General features: G+C 30.9%; 1 protein-coding gene across 1 annotated transcript; it reads left to right on the top strand.

Moving 5' to 3' along the window:
* Window positions 1–15,107: 15,107 nt before the first annotated feature.
* LOC144559521 (uncharacterized) lies at window positions 15,108–15,842 on the top strand. The gene has a single exon (XM_078308572.1). The coding sequence runs from the start codon at window positions 15,192–15,194 to the stop codon at window positions 15,657–15,659; it is 468 nt and encodes a 155-aa protein (XP_078164698.1). The 5' UTR covers window positions 15,108–15,191; the 3' UTR covers window positions 15,660–15,842.
* Window positions 15,843–17,842: the final 2,000 nt, after the last annotated feature.

Genomic DNA, 17,842 nt, shown 5'->3' with positions numbered 1-17,842 from the left:
GCATGTCAAGCATGTGCCTAACATTCAAACACAACATGTGAATCGACACAACACAAACATGACAAGGTACAATATGTGCACCTTCCGTTACCGTGTTGTGGCGTGCTGATTGCCATACGTACAGTACCGTGTTTTGTTTATTCACTAGTTAAAAGAGCAGATATTACAATTTTTGAAGTGAATGTAATTTGATCTATGTTACCGTTACCGAACATAGAAAGAATTAAAGCAGAAAAGCTCACTATATTCCCAGTAATTCCAACCAAACCAAACACCATTCTTTGGAGAATATTGTAAGGCCAGGGTGCTAATGCGTATTTTCATTTACTTGTTTTTCTAAAACCAACTCTCTCTTTTATTCTATCTGAAAATATCGTGTAGATCTTGCACGCGTTGATTGGCGCCTAAAATATTTTAGAAGATCTTTGGTTTTTTTTTTGTTGGATTGCAGGGGAAATGTATAAAGTTTGTGACAGTAAAGAGATTTTCTAATTAATGGTGCACTACATTATATCATTTCTTTCTTTTATGAAGATTGTACTGTAGTTTGAATGGCTGAACTCAAACTGAACTGGTTCGAATTGAAACCCAATTTAATGATCATCTCTTTTGTTAACTCAGTAGCATCGGGGTCAATTAGTCTAGTACATAGATAAATAGGTTGGAACAGAGACAAATAGGCAGGTACAGTAATAAATGTTCTGGTGGTGTTATTTGAAATTTATTACAAAACAAAGGACCCGCATGGGTACAGAGAAGCAAAGCACCTTATCCAATCAAAAGAAAGTTTAATCTAATTAAGTGGTGTCATTATCATAGATATTATATATAAATTCTGCTTTGTGTAGTACAACAATGTCTGTGCTAATTTGTACTGCTGCAACTGTTTCAAGCCGCAATAATATTAGATTCTTCAATTTAGATGTTGTTTTTTGCACATTAACCCTAAAGGGGTAAGGCTAAGATGCTATGGGTTGCATAGAGACCTACGGTGCTACGACTCAATATTCGAGTTTTCAAAATTCAAACGGTCGATCCGAACCGTTCATCTTGTTCTCTATATTAATATGTGTTTGGAGACCAAATTTTACATTTTTTGAAAAAATTTTACTATTTTTTTAGATAGGTAGAAAATCAAATATCTGAATGGTGCAAAAAAATTTAGATCAAGTGATTTTCTACCTATCTAAAAAAATAGTAAAAAAATTTTCAAAAAATGTAAAATTTGGTCTCCAGATACATATTAATATGGAGAACAAGATGAACGATTTGGATCGACCGTTTGAATTTTAAAAACTCAAATATTGAGCCGTAGCACCGTAAGTCTCTATGCAACCGATAGCACCTTAGCCGCACCTTTACTGAAGATATGGCATTTGAACGACGATAAATTTAAAATGAAGGTGACAAGTACCTAACTGCGTTTAGAAAGGTATCTTATCTCTCTTCCTATTAATTGTTCTCTTCGTGGAATCTACAAATGCTGCTACTATTTTATGTTTTTCAGGTCTGAATAAATATTTTTTCCTCATATCTTTTTTTTGCTTTTATTATATTATTGAATAACAGAATTCTCCCCCCAAATGTATGGATTCTGTTAATTTCTCTACACAGTAAATTGTCCAATAAAAGTTAGTAACAAAACTTCAAATGTTGGTCCTAAATTTCAAACCGTAATAGATATTTTGTTTTTATTTAAACCTAAAAATACCTCATCGAACAGAGGCATCAGCAGCGTGAAGAACATTGTCCGATGCGTAAAATTTGCAAGCTTGCAATCCATGTTTTTCCTCCTCATCCAATAAAATAAAAACCAAGTAAATTTATTAAAAAAAGTTCATGTTGTCAGAATGCCCACATCGGACCTGTGTTACAACCCACACGGGATCCTTGCTCGATTTTAGTTCATGCATTGTGATATTATAATTTAGACTATGTCCTAGTTGGTAAAAAAAACTAATTAAAGGTGATTACATTACATGGCGGATTCTAAAGAACAGATATAATTTTACAAGAACTAACATAATGTCTCTCGTGGACATAATTAGTAAAAATATTACTATGAACGTTATGATGCTGTCTATTTCATCTGAAGTGGAAAAGGAAGTAATAAATTCTTTTCACAATGGCGAAAGAGTATGTATCAAGCTACAGAGCTTCAAATTGTTATTTTCTTTTTAGATTCATAGGCCTAACAATGGCACATACCAGTTACCAAAACCTAACATATTATATATTGGGCCTTAATTTCGATGGACTTCATGCTACGGAGCTCTAATTCGTTTGGGAATTATTTTTCTTAGCAGACTAAATTTAATGGACTACCAAATCAGCCCAAAATAATTTGTATTCAACTTTCTAATTTTTTTTTTTGCTTCGTAAAACATATCCAATATAATTTCAGTACTCCCTCATTAAGAGAACAGGAATGACTCAGTCTTCTGGCTGAGTTCGGTGATGTAATTATCAGTTTAAACAATGGAATGGGATAAATCAGCCTCTCTTTTTAAAAAAGAAAAAAGAAAAGAACAAGAATGAAAATCCAAAAAAATAAAAAAATCTATAATTTGTCATTTTTCTTTCCTTTTTCGTAATGGAGTCAATTTGTCTTATTCAATGTTATAAACAACGGTATGTGTTCCCCGGACTGACAGGTGACGTCAAGCAATTAATCGGAAATAATTGAAAATAAATAATTAATTAATTAGTCGAAAAAAAAGTTAACAATTTGATAGCCATCAACCGATTAATCAGCCTAAACAATCGTTTTTACAACGATCTCTTTAGAGTCACTAGGAATTGAGAGAGTGGTCCGATAGTAATATAATTGAAAATTCAGTTTGATGTTAGGTTAACGCTATCTGAACCAGTGTTGTAAATAACAGTATGAGGTCGTCGGACGAATGGGATACCGCCAAGCAATTAATCGGTATGCGGCCGATTAATCAGAATTATACGGACAATTTAATATTTTTATCAAATTTATGTATATATATCATAATTTATTTAACTTATCAAATAAACTTAATTTAACTTAATTTCATTATTATAACATGACACTACACTTTTTTTTAACATATAAGCACTTTACATGTGTCCGTAACACATTTATTTAATGAAAAAATATCTTCAAGAGTTAAACTTTTTTCCAATACTAATAACATATGATGTGAAAGAAATGAAATATTCCAACATAAAATCACTAAATTTAGTTTATAATAATAACTTAGTTTCATATATGAATATGTCGTACTAATTGAAAAAATTACATCAGTAATTAGTAAGAAAAATATATGATAAATAAATAGAAGAATAATTAATCAATTTTAAAGTAAGTAATAAGAAAAAACATATATAAAAAATAGAGAAAAGGTTTTAGTCCACAAGATTTTGTCCACGGTTTGTCCACACTTTTGATAAGATCAGTTTTAAACTGTCATTAACAAACAACGGTCCCCACTGATTAACGACCACATCCGATCCCCACCTTTTTCTTCTCTTTTAAAAGCTTCCTTGCCCGTTTTCTATTTCCTTTTTTCTCTTCTCTTTTCAAATCAGATCTAAATCTCTCTGCAATTTTATGGTGACGGTCGATTTTCTATTTCTCTTCGCTCTTTCCTTTTTTCCTTCGTGATTTCTTTCCTTTTACGAGACGATCTCCTTTTCTGTACAATAACTGACGGAAGACTTAGGCGTGGGTTCAATTGAAGTTTTAAAAGCAATTTTCATCATCTCCTAAAGAAAAGTTATTGAAGTAAGTTATTTATTGATATATTTAACTTCTGTTTCTTCTATTGAACTTTGATTTGAATACAATTTGAATCCACGACAGTGAAAAACAATTTGAGCAAGTTATTTACTGATCTATTTAAGTTTAATTATTTCTATTGATTTGAATTGATAATCCCGGCCGAGACGGTAGTGACGGCCGCGACGACAGCAACGGCCGCGAAGGTCGAGACGGCAGCACGGTAGCGACGGCAGCACGGCAGTGACGGCCGCGACGGCCCTTTCTCGCCTGATCCAGAAGAGAACTTCTCGCTTCAAGAGAGGCTAACGCAATACCTCGATGTAGTTGAAGCGGGTTTAGTTAGAGAGATTGCATTGAGATCTAATCAGATTCTGGAGGCGTGTGGAAGGATCAGCGCTCTGACAGAAGATCTGGTGGGGTATGCTTGTCAGGTGCAAGAATTGAGTGATACAAGGTATGGTTGCCCTTTAGCAAAAACTCACTGTTATTCTCTGCGTCAGCAAGGAGCTCTCTCACCTAAAACTGGTAAACTGATTTACTTGACCCAATATTCAGTAATTTTTTCATAAGTTACAGTTTTGAATTAGGAATTTTATAGGATTGGCACAAGTCAGTTTTACATGATATATATTGTTATTTTTTAAATGTTATATATATCATTTTATGTTACAAATGGGTTTGGTTTACGGTATAGGTGACAAATTTTACAGTATACAAGTAATGTTTTGATGTGCATTTTGTATTATTTGTTATGATATGTGTATGTTACATTTTATATTAAGTAATTTACAGTATATAAGATATACAAATACAGTGTTATGAATACATTTTGATGTACATCATTATATTTATTTTTTTGTGTCTAACATTCTTTAGTATTGATTTTTACAGTTTTGTCCCAATGGCTTTTGATCTGAATGAAGATTTGGCAAGTGAAAATTCAAGCATGAATATTGAATAGTGTTGCAGAAATTAGGGTTGTAGAAATCGATTTAAATGCCGAACCCGATATTGTGGGAGATGTACGAATTGAAGAATCAGCAGAGTCAAACATTGTGGTGAACATATTTTGTGTGTGGTGAATAGATTTTGTTTGTGGTGAACAGATTTTTTGTGTGGTGAACAGATTTTTGTTGAACAGATGATGCATGGATGTATGTAGATTTAGAAATTTTACAGTATACATGGTATTATTTTATGGTTTATATTTTGAAATTTTACAGTATACATGATTCTTTGCAGGATGTAGTTTAAGCTGAAATGTAACATTTTTTACATTTTATCTTACAGTATACATGGTATTATTTTATGGTTTAGATTTAGAAATTTTACAATATACAAGATTCAATTGAAAATTTACAGTATTATTTGAAAATTTTACAGTATAAAAGATTCAATTTTACAGTATACAAGATTCAATTGAAAATTTTACGGTATACAAGATTCAATTTTACAGTATACAAGATTCAATTGAAAATTTTACTGTATACAAGATTCAATTTTACAGTATAAAAGATTCAATTTTACAGTATACAAGATTCAACCTAGTGCAGAGGCTAATAACTCTCTAACTGCCAATAACCGCTAATAACCGCTAATAACTAACTCTAACTACCAATAACTTCCTATAACGGTAATTTCTGAAAATACAGTTTGAAAGTATATTTCTTTTCTCATTGCAATCTTTTTCTAACTATCATGGGACCACTTCAAATAGTTGCTGAATGTTTTGTGATTAACTGATATATTTTATGTGATATATTGTATAATTATACAGCATGTAGAAGTAATTTTACAGTATTCTCGCAAGTCAAAGCTGTGGACAAATGGTGGACAAAAGGCTGTGGACAATTAGACGCTTCCTAAAAAATATTGAATGTATGTCTAAACACAAACAAAACTACAATACATAATTTATGAAACTTATTATCATGTACTATTACATAAAAAAAAGTCAATATGAAAAAAAAAATTACTGAAATAAATTGAAATAAACATGAAAAAAAGAGAATAATCGAGAATAAATGAAAATAAACGACCGATTAAACGATAAAACAGTTGATTAATCGAAAAAATCCACAACAAGTCTTCCATTAAATATATTCGTAACAGTTTGGGTTAACGATTAAACAGCCGATTATAACGGCCGTTTTTTACAACACTGATCTTTGTATTTACAACTCTAAAATTTTGGAAAGATACGAATCTTATTTCAGATAAGACAACTCCAGTGAGAAGTCAAATCAAATTCAATCCGATACCTTTCATACTACTTACCCCGTCTGTACGGCCAGTTAAAAAATGTTTGTAATGTCCTATCGTAAAAAGGTAACAAAAAGTAAGATTAAACAGTAAATCTAGCCCTAAAGGAATAGCATCTATAGTTACCATTTTGTCGTATCTAGATGTGATACAGTGACCAATAAAAACTACACAAGTAATGTTTTAAAGCTGAAAACAAAGCTATTTATGGAATTAAAAAATATACTTTTTTGCGTTTAACCCTAAAAAAAAAATAGACTTTTCTCCACTATTACCACGACTCGAGGCATGAGAAAGTTCCCTCTTTTATTGACTTGTAACTATAATTATTGATAGTTTGAAACTATACATAAATTAGTGGCGAACACGCTCATTGCAGTGCCTTTTTTAGTTGATCATTTGTGGAAGATCAAGTTTTCTTGCATGACAGCTAACTAATTACGTAAAAAGGGTATTGTGTGCACATCAAGTTTTCAATAAATTGACAAATAAGAATATGTGCAGACGAAATCATTTATGAATATTGATGAAGTGAGGCCAAATCATCTCTCAAAATATGAAAATTACTGGGTGCATATTTAAATGCACAACAGACAAAGCCGAAAAACGGTTAAAGGAAGATAATTTCAAAGAGGCCTACGGGCTGTCAATGAAGAAAAAAAAAATCTCAAATCCTCTAATAACTTGCTCTAATTTTAGAACCATTCTTTGATGAGGTATATAGTACACTTTCTGAATGAGAAATCGTGAGATTGAAATTTGAATAATTTTTTTTTTATGAACATTAAATAAAAATTAATATATTAGACCTCTATCTTTCTACATAATATGGGCTTGTTTGACGTTCCTACTGGGAATAAAAATAGAAATAGAAAGTGAAAATTAATGTTTACGTGAGAAAAAAAAAATTCACTCTATTTTGAACTGAAAATCATTTATATAAATTTTTTTAAAAGCACCTAACGTTAATCATTTCGAATTTCAAAAAATAGAGTGAAAACCCGAGGGAAGGGTAATTTGTTTGAAGTTTTCAAAAAATAGAGAGCAGGTTTCCAAAAAATATTTTATTGAAAACCCGAGGGAAGGGTAATTTGTTTGAAGTTTTCAAAACGAGAAAATATTATAAAATTTCTTTTTGATAACATATTTCGCAATATGGACAAAAGTATTTAGACTTTCAAAATAAGTTGATTGTATTATAAGAGAAAATATGTTATAAATAAGATTTTAAATAACAATTATCGCAGATGTTTTAAAATGTGGTTGCATATGTTTATGTTGTCTTGTGCTTAAAATATCATACAATTTTTGTATGCAATTTTGAATATGAGGCCACATATGTAATATGCATATATTAATATACAAATACAAAATTTAAGATGCGGTGCATGGAATCAAAATTTAATATATGTTATATGAATCGAACTCCGAATTATAATTGATTCTTATATAATTTATTTTGTTATTTAGACAATATCGACATATATAATTGTTGCTTACAAAATTTGTTACATTAATTTATATGGAAATAAATTCAAATATTCATCATGTTGAACAGTTTGTATTTGATTATTTGAACTTTAAAAATGTAGAGTGTAATCCGGTGTCACCAAAAAAGAGTGTGTGCGCATGTAAATTCTCATTTTAAATCCACATATATTAGTCCGCATTAAAAAACATTGATTATCGTAATTATCACATTATCATGGAAAAGCTAAAAAACATTATAGTACGCTATAGCACCGAAAACTACGGATAGTGCTATAATTTTTAAGACCAAAAAATGTCATAGCATGCTATTTAGAATATTAGTTATAAATAGAAACTTTAAGTTGTTTCAGTTTTAAAAAACAAAAACAAAAATGAGAGTCCAAATGCCTCCAACTTTTGTCTTCATTCAACTTTTAATTTTCTAAATAGCATAAACTTTAAAATTAATATGTGAAAATATAATTGTCAGATTAGTTCTCTACATATACATAAAATTTTCATTACTTTTCGGATTTGTTTTTTTATGAATCAATAAATTAAAAATCAATGTCCAAAATTTATCCATATCAATTTATTTTTGCAAATTCTTGATAAAAATAAAACAAAGTCAAAATAATATAATATATTATATGTGTATAAATAAAATAATATAAATTAAATTTAACAGTTTTATTATAATATTTGAGTTATAAATCTGAATTTATTAATATTTAAAAATGATGACATAATAAAGATATAAAAAATAAAATATTTGAAACCCTTTTTAAAACAAATTATCCTGTATCATTAATCAAATAATTGGGACGCTGATTCTAGTATTCTACCCATGCTTCTTTTGACATTAAAGAATCTCACGAGGGGTTCTTATTCTAGTCTAATAATTGCCCGCGTTATTTTACAGGAAACTTGGGGCTTTCTCTCAAATGGAGATGATTGCAACCTTTAATCAATCACATCTTGTATTAATATTGGCATATTATGTCTTCTTTTGTAGTGGCCGACCATAATTATCTGCCTTCCTATTGTCAGCAAAACAAAACAGCGACGAATTACAATTACACGTGTTATTGACTAGTTTTGTTCTGAGTCAAAAATCTCATCTTCTGTCCCCGTCTCAATTATGGGTCCGGATCTTCAAAAATTGAGTTTGAACCCGGACTGTTCAATTAGAATCTGAATTAATTCAGTTCGAGGTAAAATTCACCGAATCCTTTTAAATTTTTATACATATTTTGATTGAACGATCAGGATTTAAATTCCAACTTTTTAGTTACTTTAAGTAATATAAATTTTCAATTATGCCCGCGCGTGAATTTTTTATTTTTCGTAGTTAAGATATAATTATTGGAAAAAAGATTGATGGTTTTTTTATAAAAAAAAAGATTGATTGTTTTTTTATATTAAAAAAAAACGTAAGTTCCGAATCAAACTGCTGGTCTTTTTTTTTTTTTTTTTTTATATTCTGTCTTGGAGGAGGGGGGCTATCGGACCAAGGTTTCAGTTCCTCTTAGGGTATCAAATCTATAGTTCGGTGCATTTCATTGTTTTATTTTTAGATTTAATATATATAAATAAATCATAAATATAACTACTTCAGTGAAAATAATTACTTTTATTTTTTATTGCGTTACTGTATTAGTATGATTAATAATTGTAATACTATTTGTATATATATGTATATTGTAATACTTTTTTATTGACTGTGTATTTTTTTTTATATTACATCTCATTTGTCGATTGAAGTTAACAAAATAAATATTTTTTTGAATTATTAATAATACTAACATTATAATAACGCGTGCACACATATAATATTAAATTATAGCAATACTGATACAAAAATTGAAAATAAAAATAATTATTTTAACTAATACAGAAATTGAAACACAATTGTCTTTTGTAATATAATGAAACTAAGATTAATTCCGAAAAAAAACCTATAAACATGAAATTGTAGTCATTCCGCATACTATAAATTTTAAATAATACTACTAGAAAAACATTACATCTATATAAACGAATATTTAAAAAAAAATATTCAAAATAATATGAATTGCACCTTAAATATAAAATAAAATAAAAAATCCGACGAGCCAAATCATAGATTTGGTCCTCCTCAGAGTGTACCGAATCTATGGTTCGGTCTCCTCTTTTCTTGATCTTCTGTGGTTTCTTCTGTGGAGCAAGGAGGGATAGGAGGGGGGCCGAACCATGGAAATAAATCTACTACAATCATGAGAGATTGTAGGGTCCTACGATTTTAAATTCAATATTTTATTTTTTGGGTGGTATGAATCTCCATAGAAGTTGCTTTTTATGCACGAATCTCAAAACAAATGAAAGGCTGAATTTAGAATCGTAAGACCCTACAATCCCCTTAGAATCGCAGCAGATTTATATCCGCCGAACCATATATTCGGCACTTGTTATTTATGTAACAATCAACTTTTCATTTTTTTTCTTCCGAAAAGTTCATTTTCTATTTACCAAAAATTAAAAAAAATTCCCCGTGGGTAGCTTTCTCCAACAATATATTTACTAAAACTCCCTAATTCAAACTGAAATTATTTTAAAATTATCAAAATATTTATTGTGTATTATAAATACTCTAAAAAAAGAGTCATTTAACAATGGTTATTTTAATATGATTGTCAAAATAAAAATATCAAATGATTCCCTCTCTACTTAATTTAATAATAACAATAAATTACCAATTTAACCTAATAACATAAAGAGAAAAGTGATGCGTTGCCCCCCCCCCCCCCCCCCCCCCCCCCCCCCCCCTCTTCAAAAAAAAAAGAGAATTCGTATCCTCTCCATTAACTCAATGGATCTTTTGAGAGCATCTACATCCCTGAAACTCTTGGAGTTTCTAAATAACTGTTAACTAATTTTTAGAAACTTTATCTCTGAAAGTTTATAAACCCTCACATCCCTGAAACTCAAAATTAGAGTTTCTTAATTGCCACATCAGCAAATAAATTACAAGAGAAAAGAATTTCAGCGAATTATTTGGCCACGTCAGAGTTTATAAACGGTTTCTTATTAAGAAACTTTGGAGCAAAGTTGCTAAATAAGAAACCCATCTGCATCCCTGAAACTGGTTTAGAAACTGCCACATCAGATTAGAAACTCAAAGAGTTTCAGGGATGTAGATGCTCTGAGTTGATGTATCTGAGCCGTTCAGTCAGTTTTAAAATTTGTGCGCACTAATACTAAAGATGCTCTATATTTTAGACCGAGATCATATGAACTCCGTTTACAATCGAACAACCGATATGTATTAACTCAAAAGATGCTCTTTTGAGTTAATGCAGATGCGGACTCCAAAAAAATATTTCAGTCGTGTGACTCTCTTTGTAGACATTTTGAATTAAATGAGTTGTCAATTTAATATAAATAGAAGTCGAAACTTACATATATTACATATATTTAAATTATCTCTTTATTAAATATTTGAAAATTTCTTCATTGAAACTTTGATGCCGGATATAATTAAAAATACTTTTGTTGTATGCCCACAGATTGTTTAATTAAATAATAAAAAATCAATAAAATATCTTTCTTATAACAATTTCACATATGACGAGAAGAGGGATGAAGGCATGAATGCCAACGACCGAAATTTATATTTATACCATAAAGAAAAAAAAAAAATCAAACATCCTTATTTCTAGAGAATTTCAGATTTATTCAGGTCTCAGAGCCAATTTGCATACTCAAATACCAGAGTCCGCATAGACAATCTGCAACCCCAATAATATATTTTTTTTATTATTTTTACAAAATATTTATTAATAAAAAACAAAAAAACTTTGGCATTATCTCGGAGAACGCGAATTTCAAATTTTGGTTGGTGCTCTGAAAATTGATAAATTTTGACAGTACGCGAATTAAAAACTTTGGTTGATGCTCCGAAAGGAATTTTTAAGAAAAAAAAAGCGAAAGTAAAACTTTTTGGTGCAAACCCCACTCACTTACAAAAAAAATGTAAAACTGGGGTCATAGATTCAATCTGCGGACTCCAGTGCGATTTTCATTAAATGAGACCGTAGATTGTCTGTGTGGCTTGAATATTGATGGAATTATTTCAAAACGAGAATGTTTTGGTTTATTTTTTTTATTATGGTATTAAAAAAAAATTTGGTGCCAACAACGATGACTAATGATATTTTTTTCCACTACATTTTTTGGACTTATAATGCTAATTTAATTGAAATTTAACTATGGGATATATCAAAGGTATTAATATTTAATTTTAAAATTTAAAATTAGTGAAAATTTTAAATAGATTGTTTTAACAGGGATGCATCCAATTGCATTAAGAATTTGAGATTGACACTTTAACCTTTAATTTCAGGATTTGTTGCGCATTTGAGCTAAAGTAGAGAATGAATAAATTATTTTGAGATTCAAATAGAATCAAGCTTTCCAACTTACCCGCATGCTCTAATTAAAAAAACTTGAGAAAAAAAATCATAAAATGATCCACTTCCTATTAACCTATATTTACTTTTAATAAATTTAATCGAAAAATGGATGAAAATAGGACTGGTCTGGAGAAATCAAATAGCTTTCCTCTGCTGGCCGAGCTATAGGTCCTCTTCACTTGTCCTCCTCTTCTTTTGTCCCATTTTGAAACCCCAACAAAAATAGATAACAAGTTCATATTGCTATTAATTGGTGCTATTGTTGATAACTTGATATATATATGAAATGGTAATCACGTTTGAAAAATTTGCCATCACACAATATGCGCTCAATCTTTCAAACTTTTTGAACCTTCAAAAAATTGAGGTGGCTTCTTTCATGCTTTTTCTTCAATGCACGCCTCTGAAAGATACAAAGAGAGAAATTGGACTTAAATTTAAATAAACTGGACTTATTTACACGTATAACACGTGGGTTAAAAATAAAAAATATAAATAAACTGGACTTTATTTAGGGAGTGGACGATTAAGAAATTGATTCAACACATTTAATTTGATATTTTTATAAAGTGAAAAAAAGAGAGAGAATTAATTGGTTTACTTAAATTTGCAGTTCTAAATATACGTGGTAAGAGATAGCTCAGACAGACATCATATCAGTTTTTATAGTGTTTTGGATATTAAACAGTTAATAGAGTAAATAAATTTGGATAAAATTTAAAATTCAGTGACTAAAAACAAATAAATCAGTGTCAACACAACAAATTATAAATCAAATTTAGTAATCTCTGAAAAATTTTACCCTTAAAACTAACGTTACAGTTAATAACTGTTAAAAAGGAACACAAGGAATAAACATATCCGGATAAGTCACTAATAAAATAAAATTTGCACGAATATTAAAGAGATTCTGTAAATTCTAATTTGAGTCAAATTGGTTTTGATTCTGATCCAATGGTCCGGATCCAAACTCAAAATATGGAGTTACTTTATAGTACCCCGACCTAGGGCTGGCAAACAAATTCGTAGTTCGTGATTCGATTCGGGTTTGATTCGAGTTTAATTTGATTCGAAATGGATTTGAATTGAAACGAACCAAACCAGGTTCGGTTCAAAATTAATTCAAATCAAACTCAAACCTAGCTTAGTTTGATCGAAATGGGTTCGCGAACTTTTATGGTTTGAATCTCATAATAACATCGGCCGTTCATTTACCTGATGAAATTAAAACCCAAAATAGAGAGTCATAATTTAACTTAGCCGATGCTCATTCGCTCTCAAATCTCAATAATCTAGTTATCTCTTCGTCTCTTCCTAACTCACTCTCCCACTCACTCTAAAACCTAGTCAACGCTCTCGGCGACTAACTGTTTCTCTGGTCGTCACTCCTCTCTCCAGCCTAGACGGCTCTCTCTCCTCTCTCTTCGGTCGTCTCTCCTCTGCCTTCTCTACCTTTCGAATTCTCACTTCATTAGATGGTCCAATCGAGGGTTTGATCGAGTGAGCACTCGAGGTACGATTACTTGTTTTACTGCATATTTCAGTTCTCGTACTTAATCCTCTTTTTACATTTATTTGTTGTGATGTATTTTTTCATGAATAATTTTCAACTTAAAAATACTTATTTCATACCGGTAAAAGGAAGCCATGTGAATTTTGTCCCGCAAGAAAAAATTAATGTATAAACTATCGGTATAACTAGGCTGCTAAAAAATAATTTAATTTGTGATTCGATTCGGGTTTGATTCGAAAAATGTGTAGTTTGCAATTAATTCGATTCAAAATGGATTCGGTTCGAAAAGAATCAAACCAGGTTCAGTTTGAATCTTATTCAAACCAAATTCAAACGTAGAGTATGTTTGATTCGGTTCGATTCGTTGCCACCCGTACCCGGACCCAATAAAATATCGAGTCTGATGGTCTTCTAGCAATAAATTTGGTTGCTGAATAGATTGAATTTTGACAAACGTCATTACTAAATTATATTAAGGAACCACCGATAAGGCGCAATCTTTGTCATTTGAGTTGTTGCATAGACACTTCCCATGATAGCAACAACGGAATTATGTAATAACTGAAAATGACCGCAACACGTGGGCCTAATGTGGAACAAAGCGAGCGATGTAAGTGCACACGTGTGCTGTCACAATGGACACTCAATTTCGTCGGTGCTGGAGAGGATATTTCATTTCATCTGACACAAAATAATCTTTTGTAATTGAGGAATAAAAATAGACTAGGTAGAGCCATAGAGCAACTCAGGTAAGAGGAGGTTTCAAATGCCTCCATATTTTGTGTCTTCACTGTAACTCTATTTTTTAAACTTTAATAATTCAAAATTTAAAATTTAAAAGTCAAAATAAAACCGTTAGATGTGATCTATGTTATTTTCTCTATGTGCTCATAGAAAATTATCACATTTTAATTTTGTTTTTATGTGAATCAATAACTTCAAAAATTAACGTCTAGAAATCATCCACATTAGTGCGCTTTTTACAAACTCTTGATGACAATCAAAATAAAATTAAAATGTCATAATTTTTTACACGTGTATAAATAAAATGACGAAGATCATATCCAACGGTTTTATTTTTACTTTTAAGTTTTAAATTTTGAATTATTAAAATTTAAAAAAATAGAAACATGGTGGAAGCACAAAAAATGGAGGGAGCCATTTGAACCCTCCTCCTCAGGTAATTGTCTCAAAACTTTACATCACATATTTAATTAAAAAACTGAATTGACAGCCTCATTTACTTATTTAACTTTTGACAAGATTATTTGGTATTAACTTTTTACAATAATTTAATTTTGACCCATTCAAAGTTTCAAACCATGCCATTATTTGGCCAAGAGTGCCTACATGTCGTACTCCACAGGAAATAGATCTGCTACGATCCTAAGAGATGGTAGGGTCCTACGATTCTAAATCCAACCTTTCATTTTTTTGAGTTATACGAATCTCTATAGAAGTTGTTTTTATGCACGAATCTCAAAACAAATGAAAGGTTGGATTTAGAATTGTAAGACTCTACAATCCACATAGGATCGTAGCAGATTTATTTCCAAGTCTACATTCTAGACTTTTATTCCCCCACACGGTCTAACCTTTTCATCAATCCACACTCTACCCCTTTTGTTTGCACCATAAAATCTCATTTCTCAAGCCATACCTAGCAATCTAGCATCGACCATATAACACAACCATCCCTTGACAGATAAGAACAAAAGATAAAGAGAAAAAAGGAGAAGAAAATATGAAGAAATCAGAATGGGAAGATAGGTGCAAGATCCATCCAGAGCACCGTTTATCAAAAGGGGTATGCCCTTTTTGTCTTAGAGAGAGATTAGCTCATCTCTCTGCTTCCTCTTCTACAACAAACACCACACATGCCTCATCTAGCTCTAGAATCTCACCAAATTCTACCAATTCCAATCGTTCGCCTGGTGCCGCATCATCGCCGCCTCCACTTGTTGTCCCAACAAAGGATAGTTCTGTGAAAAGTTCTGATATATTTCAGAAAAGCCGATCTCTTGCTTTGGATGTTAATGAGAAGGAGACCACTGGTCAGAAGCACAAGGATAAAATTAAGAAGAAAAAGAAAAAAATCGAGAGGTTTTTCTCAAAAATTATTCATGGTCCGAGCAAGAAAAGCGAAGGTCATGATTTGCATCACTCGAGAACCATGAAGGAGAGTTCTGCACCTAAGTGGGTACTCTTCTAATTTTAATTCCAAGATTTCAATTCTTGTTGGTGTATTTAATTAGAGTCTGTTGCTTGATTATGTGCAAAAATTAGCAGAAAGTAACGGTATAGATGGTGACTTAAAAGCAGGATTTTTGTTGGTTTTGATGATTTTCTGACGATGTCGATCCGATTGATAATTACAACATATGGAATTTGTGTACTGTGTGTTAATGAACAAAAGTTAAATGCCCGAAAAAAAGTTGCATGTTTTTTAGATCATGTGCACTAGGATGATAATCAAGATGAGAAACTTTGTCTACATATTTGCAATTTGAAAATTTATTTGTTTCTTAATTAAGTTTCTGTGGTGGCGTGATCTTCTAAGCGACCATTGTCTTTTCTAAGTAATAAATAACAATCAATTTGCTCTTTTATTTACTTTTTCATTCAAATAATATCAACAAGCTAAGCAAATCATTATTACAAAAATAAATAAAGTAAATTATTTACAAAGGGAGGGTCAAACTTGCAAATTTATTGGAGGTGGACATTAATAATATAAATTCGCGGTCAAACAGGCAAATTAATAGATATATGTTATTATTGTTAGTGCTACCACTTAACTTAAGCAGCTGTTGACCACTTAATGGGGGTTTGCTTTCGTGCCTACCTATTAATGATACGTCAAAAGAGACAATTTGGTTGGAACTGCTACAAAATTTCCGAAAAACAGTACCATGAGAGACAAATAGATTACGACCCTGTACCAAATTCTGACAAGGAAATAACACCGAATTATCCGTTTGTGGCATACTGGCATGTGGCATTTGCTTTCAAGTTTTCTAATGTGAGTATATATAGGTCAAGATATTATGGTCCTATTCCACAATTTTAAAAATAATACATACGAAATCCATTCTGACCATTTTGCTTTTAGGTTTTTTTTTTTAATGCTAGAGAATTATACACAATGAATTATTCTCTCTTCATTGGTAATACTTAGAGGAAATTTACTAAAATTAAGGACTATAGTTCACTGATTATAACTCCGTGAAAATTATTTCATAGTTCGGTAATTAATTAATTTACTCCTGTAAAACTGACAAGTTGCAGAAAACATATATTGCGCACCTGCGAGGAATCTCATCATTTGTGTAATTGCGTTTATCAGTTGCATCCACTTCATTTAGCTTTTCCCATGTGGATTTTACTATCTTTTGTTTTTTTGCACCGCGTTTGGTTGGAAATCCTGTGGAATATGTTCAGTGCTAGTGGAGAGAAAAATAAATAAATAAGAAATGTCGAAGGTGAAACGGTGCATGCATTAAATGGTAAGATTGTGTTCTTGATGTGACTGAAACACAGAATTCATTTCTCTTCCAACTCCAAATTACCAGCACATTTTGTTTACATCATTTTTCCACGCATATCTTTATCTTCGTTCTTCAATAATTTCTTTTGCAATTGTACGGTAGCGGGGTACTATTTTGTACAGTTATTTGCTTGAATACACTAACCAGAATAAGCAAGATGCTCGATATGGGGCGTATAGATATTTTAGGTACATATTAAATTTCTTTTGTTTCTTGAATTTTAGGTACAAACATATAAGATGTCGAGTGAAGTAAATTGTTGTTTTGGTTTTTTAATCAAAGGATTCTGATACAGTCTAACATTGTTTAGATGTTAGTTTTTAAAATTAAATCAGCAGCTCTTTATAGAGGAGAGATGGGTTTGATACCATTATGCTAACTCCGCTGTTCAAAGTAGGTTATTGTTAAGAATCTGTTTTTAATTCAGGGGTAAAGACACATGACTTTCATGTGAAAAGTTAATTGTTCGAAACCTACAAAATAAAAAGTGTGTTGGATAGTTTGACATTTAACTCATAATTTTAAAAAAGTAGGTCATTGTTAATTGTTAAAAAAGTAAAAGTGTGAATAACAGAACGCAGCTTAAAGCAAACTGTAAAAGTGAGGTCTAAACTGCAAAAATGCAAATTAAAGAAAAACTAACGTGGCACTCTACTATCTTTCCCCGTGCGTACAAGCACTAGGGGTGTAAACAGGATCGGATATTATTCAATTTCGTTCAAATTTGAATCGGAAAAATTATTTAAATTATTTGATCTATATTCAAGACTATCTTTATTCATATCCGTATTCAAAAATTTATAATGGATAAGGATACAATTTAATTTTTAACTATTTGTAATTGTTT

This window comes from Carex rostrata, chromosome 9 (genome assembly GCF_964058835.1).
Source record: "Carex rostrata chromosome 9, lpCarRost1.2, whole genome shotgun sequence".
Classification (NCBI taxonomy): Eukaryota; Viridiplantae; Streptophyta; class Magnoliopsida; order Poales; family Cyperaceae; genus Carex; species Carex rostrata.
Note: the sequence above shows the minus strand (reverse complement) of the source record. Positions and strands in the feature narration are given on the sequence as shown.

Bases quoted from the DNA above. Each gene is read 5' to 3' on its own strand.
- LOC144559521 (XM_078308572.1), top strand. From the start codon at position 15,192: ATGAAGAAATCAGAATGGGAAGATAGGTGCAAGATCCATCCAGAGCAC.